Source organism: Paramisgurnus dabryanus, chromosome 18 (genome assembly GCF_030506205.2).
Source record: "Paramisgurnus dabryanus chromosome 18, PD_genome_1.1, whole genome shotgun sequence".
Taxonomy (NCBI): Eukaryota; Metazoa; Chordata; class Actinopteri; order Cypriniformes; family Cobitidae; genus Paramisgurnus; species Paramisgurnus dabryanus.
The window spans coordinates 285,620-307,178 of NC_133354.1; the positions used below are offsets into that span (position 1 = coordinate 285,620).

General features: G+C 34.7%; 1 protein-coding gene across 1 annotated transcript in view; it reads right to left on the reverse strand.

Moving 5' to 3' along the window:
* Window positions 1-6,107: 6,107 nt before the first annotated feature.
* The window catches only part of ccbe1 (collagen and calcium binding EGF domains 1), a 74,480-nt gene continuing 59,028 nt past the window's right edge, over window positions 6,108-21,559 (reverse strand). The window contains exons 7-11 of the mRNA XM_065243977.1: window positions 21,022-21,130; window positions 19,645-19,784; window positions 13,004-13,039; window positions 9,379-9,414; window positions 6,108-6,518 (exon numbers count right to left, since the gene is read on the reverse strand). Of these exons, the coding sequence (XP_065100049.1) occupies window positions 6,264-6,518; window positions 9,379-9,414; window positions 13,004-13,039; window positions 19,645-19,784; window positions 21,022-21,130 (576 nt within the window). The 3' untranslated portion in view covers window positions 6,108-6,263. The remainder of the gene's footprint in view (window positions 6,519-9,378; window positions 9,415-13,003; window positions 13,040-19,644; window positions 19,785-21,021; window positions 21,131-21,559) is intronic.

Here is a 21,559-nt window from a genome sequence, read left to right on the forward strand (position 1 = left end):
AGGGAGGAATAATACCCTTTTTGTATACAATTTCTGCCTAAGAACATTTGAAGTGTCCCCATAACCACATACAGTGGAATAAATGCAATTTCTTTATATCATTTTAAAGAAAACCCTTTGAAGTTACATAAAAAGCTGCTGTTTGTGACAAATTTTGTTATTTATGTTGTTTTTCATATGATGAAACACCAAATTTTCTTTTTTATGTTGTAAATACTGTCTTTGATAGTGTATAACTCTGGTTCTTTGTGCTCTAGCAGACTGCAGACAGTTCTGGTTGTTACCAGCAGCAGACAGTAAACACCCCAAAAAAGAATGAACTCTTTAGCATGTCGCATTCAAAAGATATTCTTATTTTACTGAAGGGTGCGAAAATACATTTTTCATATAAATATTAATTTTTTGTTTTGCACATATAATAAAAAGCTAGGGATTAATTATGCAAACAACCAAAGAAAATGCTGTGAATGGACTCATTGTTTAGAGTAGGACCTAAGATAAAAGATGGTGTATCATTTGTGGCTATATGTGCTATCTGAGGCAGTCCACACTCAAGTTTCACATATGTTTACAAAAGACCATTTTTTACCTTATTATTCATTCAGCGATTGTTGGATATGTGTTGATATTAGAACAAAAATAACACTGTAGCCTTATTCCTGAGAGTGAAAGCTTTCATTTGATATAAGACTTGCCCATGTTTGTCATTTTTGAAAAATATGAAATATGTAAATATTAAATGATATAATAAAATATTGGGGGGGTGATAGTGTAAATTAAGTGTAAATAACTTTCTTACAGTAAAAGATGTGTCAAAGTGATGCATATCTGCAGAAAGTAGAGACTCTAAGCTTTCAAACAGTATCTCATATGTGTTACTGGGGTCCATGACGGAGCATCAAAGATTAAAAGAATATTTTATATTAAGTCAAAATACGAAATTCTGGACCCGGGACAGGGTCCTCAGGGTTGAAGAGGTTAACATAGATGTCCTGTATAGTTGGTACCAATGCAACAAATAAAAATAAATAAAAATGTCACTTTGGATAAAAGCGTCTACTAGACAAATATAGGCCTAAAGACATTGATCACATTTGCAATAGTGGAACAGATCAGATAAGCTGTAATATTAGACAGATCACATGATTTCATTGCACCTGTATGTACTTACTGAGGGCCGCAGGCAACACATTATTATATTATCAACACTACTATGAAAACTCTTTACTTGCTAAAATGCACACACAGCATGCACGCACACATCTGTATGCACACGAACAACCATATTTTTTTTTTTTTAACCTTCAAACTTAGCACAGCATGTATATTGTTCTGCTAAATGTGCGGTTGTTTTATATGGTTGGTAAAATAAGGACTTAATTTACCCCAACAGTTGGGTTTGTTGATTTTATACAACTATGGGTTGAAACAACCAGCACTAGGGCATCAGCACAAAACAAGTGCTCAGTTCAGGTTGATTTTGCACACAACACATTGGCCCTGTTATTGCTGTGATAATTCCTTCAGTGGAAACAGATCTAAACGGGGTTAGACGTTAATTACTGAGCGGAGAACTGGAGCACAAAATCTCTCAAAAAAGGGACATGGAAAGGGTGTCAGGCTTTTGAGAGGGGATAATTGGGACCAGAACGGATTGATTTTGGGGTATTGTGGCACTCGGAAAGCAAGCCAAGGTTCTGAATGGACTTTGCTGTGGACTGTTCCAAAAACCTTGCATGCAATCCAACAGATAGCACCATCCAAACTAGTCTATCCCATTAAACATTGGACGTCGGATAGACATGCAAATCATGTCTATATTGGGTCCGTCGGTCCATGACCAGTTCTGGACATCTGTTCAACGTCCAATAGGTCCACTATTTGGACCTCCAAATACTTGGACGTCATATTTACGGTCAACATTTGACCTTTGAACTGGGTAATTTTTGTGGACGTCTATGACAGACCTATATGTGTTTATTTACAAATATCAACATTGTTGTATCAACATGATTAATACATATGAATAGCCTATATTATTTATACAGTATTTTTTTCTGTTTTCTTGAATTACATAAAAATTCATCTAAATTTACAATAAAAAAAAAATCTAAAATGAGTTCGTTATATTAAAAGTATATGATCATACTAACAATTTAACATGGAAAAAACACAAATTTATAAGGCTTTGATCAGATTGTTGTAAATGCAAATGTATGGAGTGGTTGGTGATGGTTTGGGATTGCCTAGTCTGGCATTGTATGGATGGTGTGCACAGGTCCACCAGTAAAAGAATTAAAGACAACATTTGTTTTTGCACAAAAGACAATCTGCCACCTTGTGGACAAACCCCTAACAATGATTTTTTCTAGTGCATGGTTTCCAAAATTACTGGTTTGAGAGTTGATAAAAAAATTATTTGATTAATTATAAAAGGTAAATAAATAAAAAAAAAATTACAAATGTAACTAAAACATTAACAAAATATATATTTTACTTGTTTAATGTCATGTGACCATTACACAACTCTACAATATGTATCAGAAAACTGAGACTCATGCATAATGGACAGATACGTGTAATGTACCTATACAATTTTTATACCAGGTAATAATAGCAATAACTATGTAAAATACTACAGAAAAATACTACAAAAAATGAATGTTTTTTTAAGTAAAACATGCAAACCCGCTATTAAATAATTAAAATATTTGTTTAAATTATTTTACTTCAAATAAATAATGTAGGTCAAGGGTGTTCGACTGACAAAAAAGTTTGAAAACCTCTGATCTAATGCAACATCAATGAAATATATCAGTTTTTGCTGCCATCTAGTGGTTGAACATTAGTATTACAAAAATGTGATGTTGCGATGAAGGATAATTCAATCAAATAGCACTGAATAAAAATCTAACTAAACCTCAAGATTCCCCTACACAGTATATTTCATTTATATGTTTTGAATTGCATTTTTTTTATCGAGTTGGCCAAGACCTTTAATTCATTTATTCATAAAGAAACACTCATGATTTGTGTCTTTGCAATTGCAAAATGTGTCTGCTTAGTGTTCTCCAAAACCTAACCCAAAGGAAACATTAGCTGCGGTCAAATAATAAGTTTAAAGCACTGTGAACTATTTGGTTTCATACTAAAGAAATGTTAAGATCTGAAATGGGAAAACATGCTTAAATCAACTCAAAGTCCAATCTAAACCCATTTCTTCTGTTTGAATTCAGTCTAATTTATTTACTTTCTGTTAACTATTTTAACGCTACTGCTGATGCCAGTTGTTTTATTTCAGATAAATGCATAAATCCATACTGTATATACTTTATATGTAGGATAAACTGGCGCAGGATTAGAAATAAGTGCTCTTTAATAATTTGCAATTAAATTGTGTAATGCAAATCTATTTTACTTTCACCTTTCTAATGGAGATTAAGTTCTATACTAAATATTCATCAGTTTCATCTGACATTTTACCCCAGACTCACTTCATACCTTACACAATATAAAGGTAACATAAACCTATCCAGCCATATCCAAACGTACATATTATTTTCAACCAGCCGATTAATCTTTTCATTTGGTGGAATCAAAATATTATCTTCCCCGACATGAGCCAAAGTTGTTCTTGTCTCAGTGGAAAATGGTGTTTTGATGAAGTCTATGTTTAACAGGCCTACAGGGTGAACTGGCCGCAGTTGTTGGCCGGTTACATCAGACAGCTTCCTTTCACGGGCCACTGCTGTGGGATTCTCACAGGGATCCGTACAATTTAACCGTGAAATGTGAAGGAAGAAAGTTGTTAGAATCAGACGGGCACACAGTGATGGGAATCTTATTCTCTGTAGGTTAGAGGTCAGATTAAGTTTTACTATAAATCTTCAAAAGGCAGATTTGGCCTTACTATAGGGGGACCTTAACCAAGATACAAACATAACCTAAAGAAATGAAACACACAGTAGGTTCTACATTATTGGACTTGTGTTAGACTTTTTTTAAAATTAAAAACACTGGGGCTTTAAAAAGCTCCTGATATGAACTATAGCTATGGATAATATGCATACATTTGGTACCAATATGTACTTGTAAGGTACTAATATGCACTCTTCAGGTTTCAGGTACAAATATGTACTTTTTAAAAAGGTTACCACCCCAGTGACATTTGTACTTTTTTCTGAGAGTGTAGGAATTGCATATCGTCACTGTCCTTCCAAAACTTGTATCACCATATTTTGTGATTTTTTTGTCATAAATCATTATTACTGGTATCAGTGGGTTTTGCAAATATTTAACCAATGACAAGTACATTCACCTAAAGGATTATTAGGAACACCTGTTCAATTTCTAATTAATGCAATTATCTAATCAACCAATCACATGGCAGTTGCTTCAGTGCATTTAGGGGTGTGGTCCTGGTCAAAACAATCACCTGAACTCCAAACTGATCTGCTCAGTTACTGGGATTTTCAAGCACAACCATTTCCAGGGTTTACAAAGAATGGTGTGAAAAGGGAAAACATCCAGTAAGTGGCAGTCCTGTGGGCGAAAATGCCTCGTTGATGCTAGAGGTCAGAGGAGAATTGGCCAACTGATTCAAGCTGATAGAAGAGCAACTATGACTAAAATAACCACTCGTTACAACCGAGGTATGCAGCAAAGCATTTGTGAAGCCACAACACGCACAACCTTGAGGCGAATGGGCTACAAAAGCAGAAGACCCCACCGGGTACCCCTCATCTCCACTACAAATAGGAAAAAGAGGCTACAATTTGCACGAGCTCACCAAAATTGGACAGTTGAAGACTGGAAAAATTTTGCCAGAATTTGGCGTACACAGAATGAGAACATGGATCCATCATGCCTTGTTACCACTGTGCAGGCTGGTGGTGTAATGGTGTGGGGGATGTTTTCTTGGCACACTTTAGGCCCCTTAGTGCCAATTGGGCATCTTTTAAATGCCACGGCCTACCTGAGCATTGTTTCTGACCATGTCCATCCCTTTATGACCACAGGATAATGCACCATGTCACAAAGCTGGAATCATTTTAAATTGGTTTCTTGAACATGACAATGAGTTCACTGTACTAAAATGGCTCCCACAGTCACCAGAACTCAACCCAATAGAGCATCTTTGGGATGTGGTGAAACGGGAGCTTCGTGCCCTGGATGTGCATCCCACAAATCTCCATCAACTGCAAGATGCTATCCTATCAATATGGGCCAGCATTTCTAAAGAATGCTTTCAGCACCTTGTTAAATCAATGCCACGTAGAATTAAAGCAGATCTGAAGGCGAAAGAAGGTCCAACACAGTATTAGTATGGTGTTCCTAATAATCCTTTAGATGAGTGTATTAATAATTGCTTGTCTACTTGTACAAAACAGTGTGTTATCATTAAAAATATAGCGTTTTTTTCTTCAGTTTCTTAAAAAGAGTGAATTTGGGCATAAGCTATTAGAGGGAAAGTAATGTTTTCTAATTTTAAGCCTGCCATGGCAATACTGCTGAGTGCATATTTCTGCACTTCTTATTCTCCCAAATGTATAATTTTATAGTTATAAATTTGGCATCTGCTTTTATCTGAAGTGAGTAACAGTGCATTAGAAGTTTACATTTGATTACTTTATGTGTTTCTTTGGACACAAACCCATGACCACCAACTGAGCATTATAGGAATACTTTTAGTGTATCCCATAATGCAATGCACTCAATGAAATGTATTTATACTCCATCTACCTCATCAAAACCAAATTTAGATGGATTAAATGTTAATACAGAATCACAAGTGTAAAATAAAATAAAAAAGTAAGTGTTGGATTATTTTTAAATGTTGTTGGCCTGGTCTAAAGCACAACACAGAAAAATCTAAATTACAATCAGTTTTATATTGTACACAGTATGTAACTGCTTTCACTTTTCGTATGTTTTCATTCTGTGTTCATAGAGCTTGACCATACACATGTGGTGTGTGTATGTGCTGGTGTTATCGTAATACCAGTTAATGGTGCAAACACTTGATTTGTGGTTTTAAACAACAAAACCATGTTATGAATAAAAGTTCAAATATTTGTTAAACAAATGACTCATTTGCACTGCAGAAATTATAAAAATGTACAACCTTTATGTTATAAAAATAGAGATTTCATACAATGAAATACATTCTTTTTCAGAGATTATACCGTTAAATAGCAATCATTCTTTGATATTTACACTATTCAATCGCTCATTAATAAGTCCTTATTTCAATATTGGCATTCTTAAACCTGCCAATCAGGATTATTTAAGGTCCGGGGCAATTTTCTCTTCCTGGTGCTCTTAGGATGACTCTGGGGTTTGTAGTCCTCTCCAGATCCGAAGTCCAGGCTATCCTGGTTTTCCCTCCACGTATCAGGAGGGAAATCCTCTCCCGATGAGTGCATTGATCTTCCATAAACTTTATGCTGTAACTCTGCGATGTCATTACGGATGTCAGCCAGCATCAGCAACAAGAAGTCAAACGATCCAGGCGGACCCTGAACACACATCACATAAATATCTGTCACTAGTATAAAACGTTTGTGCATATACAGTATTGTGTAAAAGTATTAAGTCACCACCAGCTTTGTTATTTTAGCAAAGTTTTAATGACCATTCATCATTTTTTTATCACTTTATTAACTCATTCCCCGCCAGCCTTTTTTTTAAAAAAGTTGCCCGCCAGCATTTTTTGTGATTTTCACAAAAGTTTTACAAAATGCCCTCCAGGAAATTTTCTTCTAAAAATATATAAACATACAAATATATCAAATGAAAGAACAGACCCTCTGCTTTCAAACAAACAACAAACAAACAAACAAACAAACAAAACGTGAAAAAACGTTTAATCCTATCTATATTTTTATCTCTGCTTACAAACTCTTAAATATGGGTATTTTTCTTAAAAATCTGAAATAATTGCATTTTTGTGAAGGAATTTTGTTAGAGATCAGATTCAGAACTATTATCATAACATGCACGGAGAATAAAATGAGTAAATAATTTTTTGCTTTAGTTATTATATACATTGGGAAAGTGCGCCATCTATTGATTAATCACGGTATTACAGATTAACATAAAAACTAGGGCTGTCAAAAGATTAATTGTGATAAATCACATACAAAATAAAAGTTTGTGTTTGCATAATATATGTGTGTGTGTGTATATTATGTATGTATATAAATACACACATACATGTATGAATTTAAGAACATTTTTATTTAGGTATATTTATAATATATAATAATAACAATAATAATAATAAAATAATATAAAATATATCAAAATGTATATAAATGTTTCTTAAATGCAAACATTACTGTGTGTGTATTTATATATATATATATATATATATATATATATATATATAATAATTACACACAGTGCACTCACATAAATTATGCAAAAAAAAAAATATTTTGTATGCGATTATTCGCAATTAATCTTTTGACAGCCCTAATAAAAACTCATCAGGAACACGTTTTTTTCCATGCAAATGTTTTCTCTTAATTGACGAGAAAGAGTAAAGATACAAACAAAAAAATATAGGTAATATGTACAATACAAAAAATTTAAAAATTTTGTCAGGTGAAAATTCAGTATTTGTGTGACCTCTTGGCACTAAACACATCTTGAACTCTTTTGAAGAGACCAAATGTACTGAAGTCATTAAATTAGAAATTAGGATTAACACTTGAGTTTATACAAATTTCCTGTATTTTCTGGTTGTATTCTAATAAGAGATTGAGAAATAGTTATATATGTTCACTATACTAATGCAAAAACAACAAATCTAATGGTGGCATGATGGCCTAAGACCTAAGATACACTATACAGAACAGGATGGTCTGTGTACAGTAAATTGTTATTATTTTGGGTACCACTTTACAATAAGGTTGTATTTGTTGACACAATGCATTAGCTTAAAGGAACACGCCGACATTTTGGGAACTTTAGCTTATTCACCATATCCCCCATAGTTAGATTTGTCCATACATACCTTTTCATCTCTGTGCGTCCTGTAAATCTGTCTGTCGCACACACCGCTAGCTTAGCTTAGCACAAAGACTGGAAGTGAATGGCTCCAGCTAGCATACTGCTCAATATAAGTGACAAAAATAATGCAGACAATTTCCTTTTTATGTGTTGTGATTTGTATAGTCACACCGTGTACAAATAACAAGGTCATATGAGACACAGTATACATACTGGAAACTAAATTCTCAGAAGGCGAAGCACTGCTACATTGGTGGAGTGACTCAAGTAGCAGTGCTTCTTCTTCTGAGAATATAGTTCCCAGTATGTATACTGTTAAAAGATGGCTGTGTCTCATATGACCTTGTTATTTGTACACGCTGTGACTATACAAATCACAACATATAAATAGGAAAATGTTTGCATTTTTTGTCACGTTTTGGAAGCAGTATGCTAGCTGGAGCCATTTACTTCCAGTCTTTGTGCTAAGCTAAGCTAGCAGTGGGTGCGTCAGACAGAGTTACAGGATGCACAGAGATGAAAAAGGTATGTATGGACTTATCTAACTCTGGGGGATACAGTGAATAAGCTAAAATCCCAAAATGTTGTTGTGTTCCTTTAAATGAACTGACAAAGATGAATCAATGCTGACAAACTATATTGCTCATTGTTAGTTCATGTAAGCTGCTAATGCATTTAATAATAAATATATTTATAATAATAATAATAACTAATTTCTCATATAGTAATGCCTCTCAGAAGCTACATATAATCCAAGATATTTACTCAGTTCAAAGCAAACAAAATAATAACAATTTACACCATTTAACTGGTTCAAAAGTTTACATACCCCTGTTTTTTAATGTATTGTGTCGACTTCTTGACCCTAAGTGAATGTCTGTATCTTTCGTAATAGTTGTGTGTGAGTCTCTCAATTGTCCTCAGTGCGAAAATATGAATCTCAACATCATACAGTCACTGTTGGAAAGTGTTCAAATATGCAAAAATGCTGGAAAAACAAAGTTTGTGCAGGACCCAGAGGATTTTTTTGAAGACCAATGGACAGTTTAATGGCTTAAGACAAACAAAAGACTCATGAGTAACTATAACACAACATAAAAACAGTCAGTTATTGTCCAGGTATCATCATACAGTATTAAGAATCAAGGGGATGTAAACTTTTGAACTGAAGTTATTTCTTAACTTATTTTTGTAAATTTTGTATTGTGGACACACACACACCAACACACAAACACATGTACGCGCATGCACGCTCACCTGTTGAGGTGAACCAGAAAGAAAAGGTGTAAAGAGGGCAGTACAGATAAAAATATTTCAAACACAAACTGTATGAGAGAAAGGTTCATGATAAGAGGTTCTTACTGGTGGTCCGGGTTCCCCAGGAAGCCCTCTCTCCCCCTGGAGAATCCAAACAAATATTTGGGTTAGCAGGATTACAGTAAAGAAGCAATGAGAAGCCCAACGGGACAGTTATTGCCCTCTATCTCTCAGTAACACGATCACACGCGAGGAAACAAGCCACGTCAAAATCAGACCTCCTAATTCTCACTTTTCAATCTTGTACACATTCAGATTAATCACTCAAAACCATAATATAGCTGCCATGTCAAATCAAAAGACATAAATGAGTTTATTTAACATCAGAGTGTTATCTTAGTGCTGTTTCTGCGCACCATTTGGAGTCGGTCTATAGCTCATTTGGGTTGAGGTATGGCTGTAGGTACCGCACAGACAGACATTGTGAGATATTGACCCCTCTGGTGGGATTATGTAGGGTCAAGGTTCGCACAGAGGTACTGAGCGGGGCCAGATGTTTTCGATTTGAACACAAAGCCAGAGTAACACAAACATGTAACTGAAGCGCACAAACACAATATACGCAAGATCAACCTTCAACCTCTGTTTGAGCACACACGCATGTTTTAAACAAACAAGGCTGTTTTTATAGAGGTACAGTTGAAAGATACTTCATTCAGGCACACTTGTTGTTACACAGTAAATCCAATTTCTCACCCAGAACGCAATTCATTATGCAACAATAGTCTGTGGTACTGCTCTGGACATTAGCATTAAGTGTCTTACAATATATAGTACATTTAAGGTTGCACACTGTTAACATGACATTAAGCTACCTGAATAAAAGCACACCTGGTTAAAGACATAGAAATCTGAAGATAATATCTAATAAGTTTGCTTACTTTAGGTGACCTAAACATCTCGGCTAAAACATGAACAAACGTCTACCTTTTTTTCAAAACTTTGATAATCCTTTTTTACTATAGTTGTCTATTTTGTTGTTCTGTCATAAAGTTTTTTTTTTAGGGAAAGATCATAAAAAGGTATGAAAACAATTGACTGAATGGTACTTTGAAGAACCAAAAATGAAAATACTTTATTTATTCAGTTATTACAAACTTGTATCCATTTCTATGTAATAAAGGAAGATAATTGAAATCAAGTAGGAAACGGAAGCACCATTGACTTTCATAGTAGGAAATAAAAATACTATGAAAGTCAAACAGTTTCTCAAAATATCTTCCTTTGTGTTCAGCAGAACAAAGAAATGTATACAGGTTTTTAACAACTTAAGGATGAGTAAATGATGAAAGAATTTCCCTTTTTGGGTAAACTATTCCTTTAAGGACCTTCATTTTTATATGTATTTGGAGTCGGAATTAGGCCTGGGGCGGTAACCGGATTACCGCCATACCGCGGTCACGTGACCCATGCCGCGAGTCTGAGCTCCTCACCGTCATAACCGCAAAAAGCGCGCGCGAGACAGATGGACCGCGTAATCTTGCGCACACATACGTGTCTCAGTGCAGCTTGCCAGCTATACTCAAGCACGGACACATATGCAGTACAAGTGATTTCTCATACAAATGGTTATTGTACCAGACCATCAGGGCAGCAATAATTTGCGTCATTTACAGGCTATTCACAAATTAAGGATAGAAAAGTGGCAAAATGTCTGCAGGATGTGTGGACACGCACAATGCGTTAACATTTTTTTTAACTGATAATATTAATTGTTAAGGTTGTTGAATGTTGAAATTGAAGAAATGTGGGAGGAAATAATATTCACTTTACATGTTCCTTAAGTAATTTGCACGTGTTTTGTATTGAAGATAAATAAATCATGCATGTTATTTAACTCGTTGTCTTGCCAATAAACCGCAAAACCGCGGGAATTTGTTGATTACCGACCGCGGTAAAAAAAAATACAAACCGGCCCACCCCTAGTCGGAATGAGCACATTTTTTAAAATGAGTTATTAATATTTTGACATTCTTTATAAAAAAAAAAAAACACTTCAAAATGATGCATGATTTGTTGGAATCTGACAAAAATGACAGAGCTACACGTGTTTGAAGTCGACAGAGTCAACAAAGTCAATTTTAAGAAAAATCAAGTTGAAGATATTTAAAGGTTCAAAAACCAAATTACCGCATCTATACCTTAAAATCAGTTGTAAAACCTATAGATTTAACAAACACAAAGTCAAAAACAATATCTATAGGAAAATATATGTTCAACTTTTGTCTTTAAGACAGCTTTAAGATCTAATGTAATGCAAGGATATAATTTTACACATTAGATATATTTTGTTCCCAACAGAGAACCAAACATTCACATAAACCATAACAGATTATGGGGTGGTTTCCAGAACCGAGATTAGCTTAAGCCAGGACTAGGTCTTAGTTTAATTTGAAAATATAGCTAGTTTTAACAAACATGCCTTACTAAAAACTAGGGCTGTCAAAAGATTAATCGCGATTAATTGCATACAAAATAAAAGTTTGTTTTTGCATAATATATGTGTGTGCACTGTGTGTAATTATTTTGTAGGCCTATATATATAAATACACACACATGCATGTATGTATTTAGGAAACTTTTACATGAGTATGTATATATATATATATATATATATATAGATTAAAAAATATATACATACATAATATTTTTCTTAAATGTATATATGCATGTGGGTATTTATATATACAAAATAATTACACACAGTGCACACACATATATTATGCAAATCAAACTTTTATTTTGTAAGCAATTAATCGCGATTAATCTTTTGACAGATGTATTTTAAGATATGTCAGTGCAAGTTGTTTTGTTGGACAGCTCTTAAATTTATTTTAGTCTAGAACTAGTCTAATCCTTGTCTGGGAAACCGCCCCTTTATCTGCGTGAATTCCTGTCAAAACGGTAATTCTGTGTATTTATTGGGGTAGTGTGCTCGCGCAGTGGGCATGTGTGTTTTCATGTCTTAATGCTCTTAATAACTCTTTTAACATCAAGCAAGACCTGCACTTTATTTTCTAATTCCTGTATGTTTTAAAACCGTAACCATAATGTCAGATGTACTTGTGGATGAACACGCATCTTTGTAGAGGTTAAGCATTTAGGACGCTACCCCTCTCAAAAACCGTACAAATAAAGATTATTTTAGATGTTTAATGACTATTAAGAGCATTAGGATTGTTAGATGAGAGCTTAATGTACTTATTTCTGTGATAACCTCAATTTCAACCAAAATCGACATTCATATTTTGTTTTGCCTCTAGCTCAAAATTGGTCTGTGTGCATTCCGACTCATTTTGCCAGCATGGGTCACATATCCGTACTAAACAAAAAGTGATATAAATACTCACATGAGTTTTCATCTTTTTTTTTGCAAATTCCTGTGAAATTCCTCAGTGTAATCAAATTTGCAATATTTTGACTAACAGTATTATCCATTTCCAGAATGTAATAATGGTGTTATGCTACCAATGATTTAATATTACCATGGATGATGTCATATTTGATCCTTTGACCCGAGTTTATTTCATTAGTGATGTTGTGATTGGTCTTAATCAGCTTTATTTTTATTTTCCAAATATTTGCATTCCAGACACGAAAAACAGCCTGTGGTAACAATGTGCTTTTGAGCATAGAGATAATAATAAATAAGAAACATACAGTACTGTACCTTTACGCCATCTTTTCCTGGAGCCCCTGGTGGACCCTACACAAACACACATACAAACATCCGGATTAAACACACAATCACTATAACAACACTACCACAAACAAGTATGCACAGTCCAAAAAAAAGAGATCAATATATGGTTTATTTTGTGATAAATGCTATTTTTTTAGTTTGATGTGTTAGCTGGTTAAACCAGACTGACCAAAAAAAAAAAAAAACTAGCTTAAGTTGCTTATTTTAGAGAAAAACTGTACTTCTGAAATGTAAAATATTGTGAAACAGCAATAATCTGCAACATTACAAATCACAGACACAAAATAGCATTTATGAATGAAAAGTGTTTTGATGTAAAAATAAACAATTGTTCTTGTTGGAATTAAATTTATCAGTTCATCTTCTAACAAACTTTATAAAAACAGACTCTTATCTGAACATATCCGCATGCCAGCCAACAGCCAAATTAAAAAGGACCCTCGGCACTCCAAAGAATTTAAAGAATATTAGATTTGATGGTCTTATTCATTCAACTCGAATATTTTCAAACATCAAATCATGCTTGTCAAGAGCCCCAGGGTACATCTGAGCCGCATTTGCAACAGCATGGAAAATATGATTCATATGTCTAAAAATACTGCATTGAATTGTGGGTCTTTATGCAGGTGATTACGGAGAGCTGGTGCTGGGCCAGTGGCAATGTCAACAGTCTTTGTTATAGCAGCGGTTGAACACAGTGCTCATGATAGGCAGGGAAGCGTTACGATTGCTTACTGATACAAACAGAAACACATTTATAGTTTTGAACCTTAAGCACATCATCCCACAGTATGAAAATAAAACATCCTGTTTAGCATTTCCAAGTAGTGCACTCCAAACTGCATGACTTGCCATTTATCAAATAAATTTTTTTTTATTTGAGTCCCAAACTGAATTCATAATATGAGCTACGACTCAAGAGTATTGAACGTCTCATGTTTCGAAATTCAGGGTTCATAAATTATTGCATAACTTCAGCAACACCGTATTTTTCTTCATTGATGGCTTGCACTTCTACAATATGCTCGGATGCATTCAAAGCAAAAAGCCGACGCTATCGAACAAATCGCACGGGCCAAAGAAAGCAACCGTGAGCCGAACACAGCCGGTCTTGTTCCTGTTAGATCCATTATCATTTGTCAACTCGGAGATAGGACGGGTTCTGCAATTTGGCATATTGCACTTTATAGTGTCGTTTTTTACAGTAAGTCTGGCTGTGCTTCCAAGCCGCAAAAAAACTTTACTGTAAATAAACATTTTTGCTAATCAAAGAAAGCTAGGAGCAGAGATCCCAACAAAAAAGAAGTAGAAAAAAAAGATGATGAAAGTGATTCGTGTCCTAGTTTAAACCCCACCTGCAACGCGGCCCCCTTTGGGGGTCATAGGTCATCCAGCTGAAGAGGTCAGGGGGTTTACGTGTTCAAGCGCTAGCCCAGACGGAGGTGACCCAGCTAGGCAGAGTGCTTTTTTGAGATGTTGCTACGATCCTGCTGGTTTATTTCAGCTAGTGATCATTAAAACAAATCTGTGTCGGAGCCAAGTATGGAAATGTAGATTATATAACTCTGGTGTGTGATAAGTCTTAATGTAAACAGAAAAACGAAACAGAAAATCAAGCGTGTCAAAATACTGGATCTGGCCAGGAGAATTCGCAATGTAAATGTGTGTCTGCTGCTCCAAATGGGTTTAGTGGAAATGAAACAGAGCCTGCACCTGCCGATCCGGTTTCAGTCTTACACGGCTGCTGAATCTATTAAAGCAATAGTTCACCCGAAAATAAAACTTATGTCATCATTTAATTACCACTTACCACCAAACCATATGACTCCCACACCACACTGCTGTTATTCATACAAAGACAGTGAATGGAGACCAAGGAAAGATTTTCAGTACATAAATTCAGTCTGTACAACACAAAAAGCTTATTATATGGCATTCGAAGACGTCTCTTTTATCGTAAACCCTTTAGACGCGTCTGCAGCAGGCACTTATTTTGACAAGACACGTGATGCACATAGGATCACTCGACACGCAGAACACATATTTTGAAATTACGAACCACGCACACATGACGGCTACATACATGTTGTGAAAAACTTAGCATCAAGTGCCCTCTAAAAAATAAGTCACCTGCCACCACTGCTTTTATTTCATTATTGTAGGTTGACATTTCTAGGCCTCATTTACTTTGCATGTTTTAGCACTGTACACTCCCTTATAAAAGATAAAAGGTACAAAAGTTGTTATTGGGATTGTACCTTTTCAAAAAGGACACTTTTGTACCTAAAAGGTGGATATTAGTACCTTTAGGCGCTTTTCCCATTGCATAGTACGCCACGAGTTAGGTCAGCTTGCTTTTGAGGGCTTTTCCACTGGGTATAGTACGTAGTACCCAATACTTTTTTTGTAGTACCAGCTTGGTTGGGGTTCCAAGCGAGCTGATTTGATACTATAATGTGAAGTGAAAACACTGTAAATCACTGATTGGTCTGACAGAATCGTGACGAGCGTCATGCTAAACGCAAGATTAACTTTATCTTCGTGCTTGGGCTGCCTCGAGCAAACCTGTTGTCATCTGTGCTTTGTTTAACGTTCCCAAACTTCCTTCAGCGGTGAAAAACACCCACAGGCTGAGAATCAGGAACACCATACCAGTGTTTTCCAGACTTGTGGTTTGTAGCAGCACATTCCGACGCAAAAGTCCTCATGCACAGCATTTTTGCAACTTAAATGAGGCTCAGCGGAGTGCGTCGACTGACGCTACAGAAGTTTATACAAAAACTGTGAGACAGAGGTAGTGATAAACGCGATGTGCAAACATTTATTTATAATCAGTTTTGATTTTGTGGCGGACTGACAAATAAATTAATGTTTGGGAACGTCAAGCATCCCAACGATGTCACAGCAGTAGGCAGCGCAAATATCACGACACGCCTACACTGCAAAAAATTATTTTCAAGAAACAATGTCTTAGTAATTTTGTTTTCTTAAATTAAGATGCTTTTTCTTGATTAGTAAAATGACCCAAAAAAATAAGTGTAGTTTTTAGACCAAAAATAACAAATTTAAGTGATTTTGTGCATAAAACAAGAAAAAAAATGTGCTAATCGGGTTAGCTAAAAAATCTTGAAATTTTTTCTTAAACACTAAATTCAAGAAAAATTCTAGAAAAATTTGCTTACCCCATTGGCAGATTTTTTTGCTTGTTTTATGCACAAAATCACTTTAAATTTGATATTTTTGGTCTAAAACTAGACTTATTTTCTTGGGTCGTTTTCTCATCAAGAAAAAGCATCTTAATTTAAGAATTTTTTGATATTTTTACTGAAAACAAGACAAAAATACATTTTTTTGCAGTGTATAATCCCTCCCACTATGAAGTGATACTAAACTTGATGGAAAAGCTAACCGAGACAAAGTGAAGTGAGCTGACACCACCCGACCCGTGGGGTACTATGCAATGGAAAAGCGCCATTAGAGATACATACTGGTACCTTAACTCTTTCCCCGCCATTGCCGAGTTATCTTGACAATTAAAAGAAAACATTTGCATGAAAAAAACGTGTTCCTGATGAGTTTTCATGGTTATCTGTAATACTGTGATTATCCACTAGATGCGCACTTACCCAATTTATAATTTTATTTTTTTTATAAATTTTACACTCAGTGTATGTTTTAATAATAATTCTGAATCTGATCTCTAATAAAATTCCTTCCCAAAAATGTCAATTATTTCAGCTTTTTGCTAAAAAAAATTTTTTGAAAAAAAAAAAACATATTTAAGAGTTTTTCCACATTTTGTTTGCTTGTTTAATGTGTGTTTGAAAGCCGATGGTCTGTTGTTTAATTTGATCTATTTGTATTTCAATTTTGTGAAAATCAAATAAATGCTGGCGGGCAACTTGTCAAAAAAGGATGGCTGGGAATGCATTAAAGTAACATATCTGTTCCTAATGGTACATATTAGGACCTTCTTAAAAGTTACCGTCCCAGTTACAACTTTTGTACCTTCCTTTCTAAGAGTGTGTGGAAAAAGTGAGTGTTGGTATCCTGGAGCTTAAATCTCTCTTGTGTTTAACAAAAGCAAGAAAATCATTGAGGTTTGAAGCTGAGAGAGGATGCGTAAATAACAAAAAAAAATTTTAGTGGGGGGGTTGAACTGTCCCTTTTAAAAGTTTCCTGTAAAAGCAATCATGAAGTGGGATTCCATCCATAAACAAACGGCTGATGTCCCAAATGAAACCATCCATTTGTTAAGCATCCATGATCTCAAAGTAAAAACATCTGAAGTATGAGCACATCTTAAATGTATAAAAAAGCAGCTACAAATATTTACGGTCGTGAACTTAGACTTGGTCTCCAGAGGCCAGATACACATGTCACAATGTGATGATTCGGCTGAAAAGGTTAACATTAGAAAGTCTAATGTGATTCACAGCACTTGTAATTTGAGTGTGTGTGTGTGTGTGTGAGATGACAATTCATTATGTTTGTCGGTACGGGGAAGAATGTGCAAAAGAGTAATGAGGGTTAACAGCCCGTAACAGGAAGTGTAAAGCATGTCATAGTCGACGGCAACCACAGGTCAATGGGCTACGACACCTTCATACAGTGTTTGAAATGTAGCTTGATGCAGTTACTCTTCACCTGATACAAATAAAGAATGAAATATTAAGCTGTGGAAACTCAAGAGCTACTATTACTATAGGGGAAACTATTCGGCATCTTAAGAATGTAAGTGTGCCGTGACGTGCTGTAATCTTTACACTGGGGTGCTCATTCAGACTCCCGGGGATCAAACTTCACGCTGTGTTTATTGTCTGCCAAATTCCAGACTTTCAACACACACAAAAAAAACTAAATGTACGTCAATGAACTCCTTCATTCACTTCTCAAATATCATACAAGGATGATCCATATGTGACCCTGCCTTTGAAAAATTACCCTACATAATGTAAAGATCATTCTTTGAAAATATAACCTTGATGTGTTTAATATTGACTGAGAAAGGCAATGTCCAAAAAAAAAAAAAAAAAAAACTTTGATGCTCATAGTCCTATAAATACATTTTCAGAGTTTCTTTTTTTAAAGGCTAGGGCTAGTCTTTTAACTCTTTGAATACTGAATCATTCATTCAGGTATTCGATGTGCGCGGAATGCGCGAGATGAAAAATCTGAACTTTGGTGGATATTCGCGCCACGTTAACCAATAGGGAGCTTACTCTAGTAGTGATGTAATTACAGGGATTGAGCAGAGTCGCAGAAGCCCCCATTACGCAAATTTTCGTGTGAATGTCTCGAATGACTAGATTTATATATATTTCCTGGGATTGAACCTGTGACCTTTTGCTTTTCTAATGCAGTCCTCTACCAGTTGAGCCACAGGAACATGTTAATGTTATTTTCAAAGGACAGCAATGCTTCTTAACAATACATAGCCTACTGTTTAATTCAGTTTTACAGAAAATACTACCTTAATACTCCCTGCAAACAAGACCCAAGGTAAAAATAACATTTACAGAATATTGTTTACTTTTATTTCATTTTATTTCTTTGTTTCATGTGTGAACAGGTCTTAGCATAAAAATGACAATGACATTTTTTTTACAAGAGGACTGAAACTAAAGTGGACTTTATACTTCTGCATCGATTGTACACTTTAGCCTATGCATAAATGCGAGCCCTACACAGTAAACTGATGCGCACCTCTCCAAAAATGTAACAACCCATCAGTTCTACATGGACCGCAAGCGCTGTGATTGGTTTGCTAAAACCCCTCCCGTCAGGTCTAAAAAATATGCATTGCATTCCTCATATGCATTTACGCTTGTGATGGTAAAACAAGATGGACAAGTTATTTAGCGATATTTAATTAATATTTAGCGATATTTTAACTGCTACATGCCCGTGGACTTTGCCTACTAGTTGCATCCTCTGCATGTGTAATTGCACATTGGCGCAAACAAAAACAGAGATGTATAAATAAAAAAATTGACGCGTAGCCTACGGTGTAGAGGCTGCGGTGTAGGTCCTACGCAGAACTATAAACCCAACTTAAACTCTGTTGGATGCAGACATACTATGATTTATACTATGGTATATCCTTTAGTAAATCATAACAAATGTGTCTAACTGGGTAGACCAGTGGTCTACAACTTTTTTAAGGCTAGGGACCCCTTAATGGATAGAGAGGAGAAGCAGAGACCCCTAGTACATGTATTAAATCAGGACTGTTTTATTATTATTTATCATACATACTTCAATATGGTTATGTTACAAAGAGACTAAAATAATTTTTGGCATACTACATAACATTTTAATTGAGCTTAATTAAACTGAATACATTATATTGGGGGAATACATATTTTTATTATTAGCCTATTATTGGCTACTTTTCCCAAAATATTATTTTGCATTCAAACAATATTTGGAGGACCCCGGATAATACCACCAAGAACCCCCAAAGGGCCCCCCAGACCCATGAAGTAGATTCATAATTATATATGGAAATTAGTTATCCTCATTTAAGACAGGTGAAAACATTATTACTGGCTTTATATGATATGTGATGACTCCTTGTTAGTCGTGAGGTTTGAAATGATGCTTACCATTGGACCACGCCGGCCCTGCTTAATGTGAGAGAGGTCTGGTGATGGCCCCATGGGCCCCATGTCACCCCGGGGACCGGTCAGACCTGCTGGACCCATCTGTCCTGGGGGGCCAGGGGAACCTTTGGGTCCTGGGCTTCCTAAAAGACAGAGACAAGAGAGATAAATGAATAAAATAAATGTAGGAGAGAAAGAGACTATGAAAAATGTAACAATACCTTTTTTCACAAAACAAAAACTTTTGAACTTTGAAAAATAAAATTCAAGTTTGTTTATATAGCGTTTTTCACAAATGTTCATTGTTACAGTGCAAAAAATGACTTTCTTACTTAATATTTTTGTCTTGTTTTATCTTAAAATTCTTAAATTAAGATGTATTTTTTGATGAGTAAAATGACCTAGGAAAATACGTTTTTAGAAAGATAATATAAAATTTAAGTGAATTTGTGCTTAAAACAAGCAAAATTATCTGCCAATGGAATAAGAAATTTTTTCTTGAATTAAGTGTTTATGAAAAAAGTTAACTTATTTAAAAAAAATCTTATTCCATTGGCAGATTATTTTTTTTTTTGCTTGTTTTAAGCACTAATTTATTTAAAGTTCATATTTTTTTGTCTAAAAAACTAGACTTATTTTCCTACGTCATGTTGCTCATCAAGAAAAATACATATAGATATTTTTACTGAAAACAAGACAAAAATACTAAGTAAAAAGTCATTTTTAAATGATTTTCAAGAAAAAAATTCTTAGTATTTTTGTCTTGTTTTCAGTAAAAATACCAAAAAATTCTTAAATTAAGATGCTTTTTCTTGATGAGCAAAATGACCCAAGAAAATAAGTAGTTTTTAGACAAAAAATATCAAATTTAAATGATTTTGTACATAAAACAAGCAAAAAATCTGCCAATAGGGTTAGCAAAAAAATTGTGAACATTTTTCTGAAACACTAAATTCAAGAAAAATTCAAGAAAAATTTGCTTACCCCATTAGCAGATTTGTTTGCTTGTTTTATGCACAAAATCACTTAAATTTGATATTTTTGTTCTGAAAACTAGACTTATTTGCTTGGGTCATTTTGCTCATCAAGAAAAAGCATCTTAATTTAAGAATTTTTAGATATTTTACTAAAAAAAGACAAAAATACTAAGACATTTTTTTCTTGAAAATCATTTTTTTGCAGTGTACAAAGCAGCTTTACATTCACTAAAAACAATAAAAAAGACAAATAACAAAAGCATGGCCAATTTTCGACTACAGATTAGAAATAGCGTAATAGAAGTTGTATAATAGTCCTTATTGTATGCATAGACTTTAATAATATAATACTGTTATATTTTTAAGGTAGACCTTTAACTTTATTAGTAAATGTGAATCTCACCGGCAGGCCCAGGTGGACCTGGAGGTCCAGGTAAGAACGGATGTGTTGTCAGCTTCTTTTCATTTGTCAACTGCTTACTGACGTCAGCATTGTTTGGCAACATGGCTATCTGAAGAAAGAAATTACAACAAATTCTCTCACAATTTCTTTATATATAACTAAAAAAGACACAGATTGAAAATGACATACACTGGCTTCAAACACTGGATCAGTCCAGTCTATAAGATTTTTAATGTTAAACAAAACCAAGAGCGAAAATGATTCAATGTTCACTTTATTCAGGGAACATTTCAGCATAAAATAATCTGACAGGAGCAAATTACCACATGTTCTGTTAATAATGTCAGAATGAGTGACTTGTAATAAAACAATACGAGCGTGATACCGTTCAGTATGTAATCCGATCTATAAACTGTACCATCTGTATGCATACCATTCGCAAAAACATGCAAGAAATCCCTGAATTATTCAGGTGGGTGCAGATTGAGATCAGTACCTGTCTTTTACTAGAGTATTTCACTTCAAAGCTCTGATGTCT